This window comes from Enoplosus armatus, chromosome 9 (genome assembly GCF_043641665.1).
Source record: "Enoplosus armatus isolate fEnoArm2 chromosome 9, fEnoArm2.hap1, whole genome shotgun sequence".
Taxonomy (NCBI): domain Eukaryota; kingdom Metazoa; phylum Chordata; class Actinopteri; order Centrarchiformes; family Enoplosidae; genus Enoplosus; species Enoplosus armatus.
Window position 1 is genome coordinate 11,201,473 of NC_092188.1, and position 7,921 is coordinate 11,209,393.

General features: G+C 40.2%; 1 protein-coding gene and 1 non-coding gene across 3 annotated transcripts; both read left to right on the forward strand.

The window, feature by feature from the left end:
- Positions 1-349: 349 nt before the first annotated feature.
- rps27.2 (ribosomal protein S27, isoform 2) lies at positions 350-4,586 on the forward strand. Of its 2 annotated transcripts, none has more exons than XM_070911347.1 (4): positions 350-394; positions 903-1,011; positions 1,945-2,055; positions 3,260-4,586. In XM_070911347.1, exons 1-4 carry the CDS (start codon positions 389-391, stop codon positions 3,286-3,288), a joined length of 255 nt encoding a protein of 84 aa, XP_070767448.1. In that variant the 5' UTR covers positions 350-388; the 3' UTR covers positions 3,289-4,586. The 2 variants fall into 2 exon arrangements, with proteins under 2 accessions (XP_070767448.1, XP_070767449.1); XM_070911348.1 differs by lacking the exon at positions 350-394 and adding an exon at positions 613-631.
- Positions 1,692-1,824, forward strand: LOC139290866 (small nucleolar RNA SNORA13). Its single transcript, XR_011597549.1, has one exon. It is a non-coding gene; the product is annotated as a small nucleolar RNA SNORA13 (small nucleolar RNA).
- Positions 4,587-7,921: the final 3,335 nt, after the last annotated feature.

Here is a 7,921-nt window from a genome sequence, read left to right on the forward strand (position 1 = left end):
GAGAGATATAACCTTCTGAGGAGAGTAAAGAGTTTACACTGCACTCCTGGTTAATTCAAAGCGGTATGGAGAGTGTCCTCCCAACTCCATTTTATTTGTAAGTAATACATTTGAACAGTTAAATTAACATTTAAATGCAACATGAAAATAAAATCTGTAAAATAATACTCAAAAGCTACCATTTTGTCATTTATTATTTTTTTTATCTTATATAACATCTGGCTGAACGTAAACAGCCACAAATACCCCTATAAAACAACGGTTATTAAAAAAAAAAAAATAGAAAAATATATCTTCAGTAAGTCTCTCTCTTCCGGCCTCTGATTCAGCCAGAAGTTTCCGGTGCGTCGGCAGTGTGATCTTCCGGTGAGCGTCCAGACACTCAGACATGCCTGTGAGTAACACTACGGTTTTTATAGTTGCCATCAATCGTTTAAAAGTGTTTTGACGGGCGTAATTTTGCATGATATGGAATAGCGTTTTGTTTTCTGTTGGAGTCAAAGTTTGTATGTGGCTGTAATGTAACTGTAAAGATGTGTAAACGGATACAATATGGCGAAACACGTGTACAACAAAGCAGCCCACGCTGCTCCCTTTCTGGCCCCCAGTCACATGTTGGGTTTTTTGGATGGTAAAAAAATCAAATTTCTAAGCTATCTTGGGTTGTGACTGCTCCAAAAAATATTTCTTCCTTTCTTCTTAGCACTTTTACTTTCCTTTTTGATCATATCTCCTCTCATTTGAAAGCTGTAAAGAGATCTCGACCTTTGCCTCCTGCAATCATGTTATAAAGTTGGCAACTGTGTCCAGACTCCACAACTGAAATGCACTTATTTTACCTTACCTTATTTTACTTTGTAGACTATGAATCTGCTAAACAATTGTCTGCGATTTCCTTTCAGCTCGCAAAGGATCTGTTGCACCCGAGCCCTGAGGAGGAAAAGAGGAGACACAAGAAAAAACGTCTTGTACAGTGTCCCAATTCCTACTTTATGGATGTCAAATGTCCAGGTAAGTGTGTTTGCGTGGCCATCATTTTAAAAAAAATTGAGATCGTAGAGAGAGGAAGGATGTTAAGTAACAAAGTATACATGTACTGTGCACAATTACAACTTCATATTAAAGTAGTGGTACTTGACTATCGAGACCTTTTCGCTAATACTTAAAATAATGCAGAAAATTTGGGCACTAATTATTTTTGACCACCCATAGTTTTAGTTTTGATATTTGAGTACATTTTACAACAAACTGATATTTAAATTTAAAATGAAATCATAAATGCGGGATTTTCACCATGATTGCTCGTAACTCAGTCATGACTTGGATCATTTTATTTATGTGATGGATTTAAGTACTTCTCCCATGTGTACTTTTGATAGATATACACTTTATTTTGTCACAGCAGCAGTACACAGGCAAACCACACTAGAATAGTGCAAAAGATCAATATTAAAACCCAAGTATTAAACACAAGAGTTAAAGTAAAAGTAGTGCATGCATACAGTGTGAAAATTGCTGTAAGGTGTACAAAATGCATGTAGTTATAAGTTAAAAAGATGTATTGCACTTTGCCAGAAGTTACAGAATTTAATTGTAGGTCCAGTTAGAGTCCAGCAGGACCGTGGCAGCCTCCCAGTCCACTGACGTATACTGTGACACAGCGGGGACGTTAGACCTGTATCATAAATATTTGCCTTTATGTGTTGCCCTTTCATTATTCCCTTAGTGATCGGGGTGTCAAATAAGGCATACAGTGACACTTGTGACTGTTTGTTGAATGAGTTTCAAGTAACTCCTTTTACACAATCAGCTGCAAGGACACATCAGTAACCAAGGTTACATTTGATTATGCAAAAGTTATGTTGGCAGCTGCCCGTTGTTCTCAGTGTAACCGTTTCATGGCAGTCCCATCCAATGATTTTTATGTGTGTGTGTTGTTTGCAGGTTGCTATAAGATCACCACAGTGTTCAGTCACGCTCAGACTGTGGTGCTGTGTGTTGGCTGTTCCACAGTCCTCTGCCAGCCTACAGGAGGGAAAGCTCGCCTTACAGAAGGTACAGGAAAACCAGCATGTGCATAGTGAAGAAACTGTCTTCCTGTTAAACATGTACACATTCATCCAAAAACCTTACAGATGCATGCTATAGACGTGTCACTTACTACATGGAATTTACCATACGTGTAAGTGTTGTGCATGTTTTACTAATGGATCATTTAATAATTTATAATTGTGGGTTTCTGTACCTTTTTAACCGACACCTAGATATTTGCCTTTGTGTTGCCCTCTCATTGTGCTCTTCATGAACAGGGTGTCAACTAAGGCATACAGTGACTCTTGTGGTTGTGACAGAAATTCATCATCTTTGATCCTTTTCTACACAGTCAGCTGCAAACACAAATGCTTTTTCATCCAGACATTGGCTTAGGCGTCTTTGAGCAAGTATGAGAGAAAATGGTTTCAGAATAGCTAATCTGTTGTTTCTGATAGAAATCTGATAAAAGATGGATCAGAATTGCTTCCAGTCAGAGTACACTGAAGAAACGATGGTACACTCTATACCGTATGTTAGTGAATTGGTTGCGCTCAAGGTCAAGGTTTGTTTTTTCGGACTCTCTCACCGTCCCACCCACTATCCTGCGCTCTGCTGCCGTGGTAACCAAAGGATTCTCAATGCACTCTGCTTTTGAGTTACTATGGCACTAAAACCACCACACTTGTTTGGAGGTGATTCAGTCTTTGAAAAGGCAGATAACACAAGTTTTACTGTTTGTATCTGTTATAACCTTGTCTGTGAGTCAGTTTATACACCATCCCTGTTGTATGGACTGGCTTTGTACTGCTAATCACCACTTGAGAACATTGATGCACCACCTGTACCTTCACATCTCTCTGTAAATGTGACAAGAACAAAACAACACTCAGTTGCCAGTTTATTAGGTGCACCTAACTAAAGTTGATGCAGTCTGATAAAGCAGCCATGCAACAAATCCTACCTTTTGTGAAGGTTGCAATATTCAGTTGTCGATTGAGCATGAAAGTTCATTCTCACAGGAAAAAGTAGTTTTACAAAAACTAAACCACCCCAACTACTCAAGGTCCACTTGCTAGCTTTTTCCAGTGCTTTCAGTTGCATGTCACAGGCAACAATTTTAGAAAAGTGGTTGTGGTTTACGGCATTTTAGAGCTGCAACAGTTATTAGATTAGTTGATCAACACAAACTAAACATAACATTTGGTCTTTCTCCATCTTTCCTCAGGATGCTCATTCAGGAGGAAACAGCACTAGTTTGACCAGACGTGGTTGGACGCAGTTAAGGAGGAGAAGCTTGATGGACATCAAGTAACACTGCCATGGAGCTGATGCACCAATGAGAAAAAGGAGAGCAGGAATACAAATCATGTAATATATGAAGTCTTATCTACAGAATATGCACAGAGAAAGGCTTGGTGTTGTTGAGACCCCACTAACACCACACATCCATTAATTCTTCTCTCTTAAAAATAAACTTAGGTTGTTTTTGGTAAAAAAAAAAATAATTATCTTGCATGTTTGTTATCCAGTTTCTTTTTGTCTCTTGAAGGTTCTTGGATGTCATTTGTCTGGTAAAAGACACACAGCTCAGGACCCCTTTTTTAAAAATGTGCTGGTAAAGATCAGGGACATTTGAGGACTCTGGCATTTTGTATCCTCCAAGTGTACAGATGTGTGACCTCTGGCTTTTTTTTTTTGCTTCAAGTGATTTGCATTTGTTTGCATTGCACCCTCAATGATTATGCACAAACATTTACAGGAAGGTGAGGTTATAAGATGAGCCTGTAAGATATCGTCCAACAGTTCAGCACCATAGATTTATGTAAATTTCCTCAAAACACTAGACCAGTTCTAGGAAAGGAGACACTGTGGCTGAAATTGCAAATTACATCCAACAAACGGTCCTTTTTACTACAGAGTTTTACTATGTAAAAGCTGCACTCTGCATAATTGAATGTTGACTGTGTGTTAGAGCTGGTGATAAATCAATACAATAAATATATACATATATCTGCCAAGTTAATGCCACAGTGAAGTCAACATTTTATGCAAGATAGACAACGAGGTCATCGGCCAGCGGTGTCTGCACAAGGGTTGATTCAGGGGAAAGTCTTGCTGGCTCTGCTTCTGTTTCCTGATGCTTGTACAACACAAACGCAGTACGCAGTGATGTGACACTAAATGACACCATAACGAACATTGTGGTTGTGAATTTACATGTGCTTGCAAGCTTCCTGTGAAAATGATAATGTGGGATGAATTCTTGTGAAGTTACAAAAGAAAATCAAACTAGCTTGGGAAGAGTGAGAAAACACTGGAGATAAATCAAATAAAATCACAATGTGTCCTACAGTTTACTCACTGCTTCAATATGGCATGTAGGCCATTTGTACAGTGTCTGTGTGACAGCAACGAGTTGTACACTGAATAAAGAAACTAAATCTGGAGAGGACGTGATCGATAACTTTCTTGTTGCTATGGTGACATTTTTCTTGTGTCTTGCTTGTATATTGGACACAGCCTACAAATAAAATTATGATAAATGGGAATAAGATTCTGATGTGCCTCCTGGTTACTGAATGACTAATACAGGATAAACATGTCAAATTCTATATTCATATATTTTTCATACTACGGTCTACCACAACCGTTTTACACAACAGTTTACCCTGTAGTTATCAATTACACTTTCAACAAAGTGTTATAGTGAATTAATGGTTACATATATTTTATAGATGCCTCTTGCCTTCACATCAGGGTATCTGCACGTTTTGAAAAGTCTTTAAAAGCATTGAATTAAGTTTCCTAAAAAAGACGTTATAAGTTAATAAAAACTTGCTTGCCATAGTCAGTAACGTTAGTTATACATTTTTTTTTATCTGATTGTGAGTTATAAACTAGAAGTGGAGTGTGGAGTTTCAGTCAGCACCATCAGTAACACTGTCACTAATGCTAGCTACAGTAGCTAGGAAGCTCCCCATCTCAATGGGCAAAAACATGAATCCTTTTTAATTGGTTAATCCATCCGTCCATTTCTTGCCGCTTATCTGGATCCAGGTTGCTCTCATTTAATTACATCATTGGGAAGTACTGAAAAAATAGACATAATAATGAATAATTCTAGGCCATGTCATCCCTACTGGTTTTCCATCATACTTTTGCTGGTATGACTGTGAAACATCTAATAAATTGCATTGTATGTGGTCTGAACCGTGTCCAGTGAGGTGGTGACAGGCTGTGCTGCTGAAGAGCTCTCTGCTAAGGATCAGGGCTCAGGCAGCACAGTCTCCAAGCTACAGCTGTGGGAGTTAACCAAACAGAAGTATGGCTGTCACTTCATGGTCATGTCCTAACATGAAATCCAGATATCCAAAAACCTGTCAAACATGAACTGAAATCTCTGCACTACCTGCAAGTGTTTTTTTGGTAACAATTTCTTGTTCCTGTCAGAATTTAACACCCAATATTGATATATTACTCAGAATTTGTTTCATGTAAATAAAAATTGCTTAAATGTATTTAATAGGTGATGTCCTAATAGCCAAATGGTGCAGACGCATACCATATAACCACAATGTCACCAGTTCAATTCAAGCCAGGACACTTTGTTTCTTTAAAACAACACTAACTGGTATTAGGGCACTATGTATAAACACTGACACCTGCCTGTAAATGAAAATAATTCACGTCAAGGCTATAGATTCACAGATTTCATACTAAGTCACTGAATTTGCTTTTAGGTACTCATGAGACTTTAAATACACTCTAGGCTAATCAAAGAGTTGTATAAGGCTGTGTAACAAACTGTGTGTGTGTATGACCTTTTCTGTGCATGCTTGTGTGTGAAACACCTTGAGGGATGAGAGTGTGTCCTTGGTTCCCATCACAGTAAACACAACTCCAGGCTGAGGCTCAGTTAGGGACAGGGCCGACACGAGGCAGCGGAACGCCGGCAGGTAGGGCAGTGTCTCTGGGACACCTGTGAGCAGCTGTGGCAGAGGGGGGACTGAGAGGGTCAGTGGAGAGCAGCTGGAAAACTGACCCCCCCCTTAGAGAGGACAGACACTCGACATCTGTACACACCTGCAGGGAATGAGAGATAGTGGAAGAGTGCACTTTATTAGTACAGCGAAACCCTACTGAGCCATGGATTATAAAGTGTTTGTTACTGGTGTTCGTGATCATAGCGTGGTGATACTTTCAGCACTGACTGTAAACTGCTAAGTTGTAGGTAGGGGGTGCTAAAGTCAAACATCTCAGGGTGTAGCCTTGCTCTCTGTAGCTTTCCTCTTTGATAGCTGATGGACGCACATTAAGAGCAACAGTAAGACAAAAGATGCATATGCATATTGTTGGTTGATGGTGGTTTATCCTAGTCCTCACATGCTTTAGTTTTAATGTGTGGCTGTCATTCCCCAGAGGTGAAAGGATAGGGATCATGGGCTCCACTTTAACCTGGAGACACAGTCCCATAGACACATAATTAACCCACAGCACAAACTATCTATCAATTTGTGCATTTATCCATACATCTATAAATTAGCCACTCTTCTCTCAGGACTTGCTGTTCTTCCTCTAGCCTGTAGTTAGACCATCACTGTCCCAAGAAGCTTAAGGGCTGCCCTGAAACACCTGATTAAATAGCCATCCGATCCAAGCGTCAAGTTAGTTTGCTGTATGCTCTCCTGTTTGTGTGGTGCTTAAGCACAGTGCATGTCCCTGACTGAAAGGATACAGGGAGGCAGAGAAAGCAGGAATGACATGTAGGGGAGTGTAGTCACTGAGGGAGGTGTTGGTGGGATCCACTGGCACTGCTAAAACTCTTTGTCCTGCAGACATCAAAAAAATGCCTGTCAAATTCTGAAGTCATCTGTGCCAGGTCATCTCCGAGTGGGAGGCAGAGAGGCGGATGGGACGGGAGGATCGATAGCAAAGGGCAGAAAAATCATTCTGAGACATGGCCAGATGCATTTTTACAGTATTGATCTGAGCAGTTTGCATTCTCATCCCAGCTTTAAATCTGGCAAAACGAAAGTTGTACAATGAAAAAGTGATATGAAAGAGGATTGGGGAGAAAGACAGAATGAAAGAGAACCAGAAACTGTGAAGAGAGATTACAAGAGTGTACAGGAGAGGGTGTGGGGGTGAAGAAGTATGTGTGTGTGGAACTATTGTACGAGGTTGTCACAGAAGAGCACCCTATGACAAAGGGAGGACAGGCTGACCTGGTCCTCCCACGCTGTACAGGGATGAAACCCTAAACAGAAGCACAAAGCACACTGGAGAAACCAAGAGTTCAACACACACACGGCATTTTGTTTGTTTGAGTTTCTCCTTTACCAAGGACAGAGCCATTACACATCATTAGCATCCAGCGCACAATTAACTGACCCGAACACTGATGAGCAGAGTCTGGCTGACCCCAAATGTATCCATGGCAACGACCTCCAGCAGAGCAGAGCCAGTGTCTGGGCCACTTGTCGGAGCCCCCCTGGGAGTACACAGTGACAAGCCGAGGCCTGTCACACAGGGCAGATGGCATCTCTGGTACACAAGACAACAACACACAAACAGACTCTTGATTTCTGCGTAAAATCTATTTTCCATTGCTAGAATTTATTGAAAAAAACAGGTAGAGGTAGGGAGTGAGTGTCAAGGACACAGCAGATGCTTATTGATATAAAAGTTTAAACTGTTTCAAAGAAGGTTTTCCAACTCACTACTCTGTTGCCTGTGTGCCTTATACAAAGACGCAAACACACCCACATACAGACAAACATGCGCATATGGAATCTATTGGTATTCAAGATAGAAGAGAAACAACTGAACATTGCATTAAAAAAATTAATAATACAAAAATGCAGGTGATAATTCGATAAAAACACTG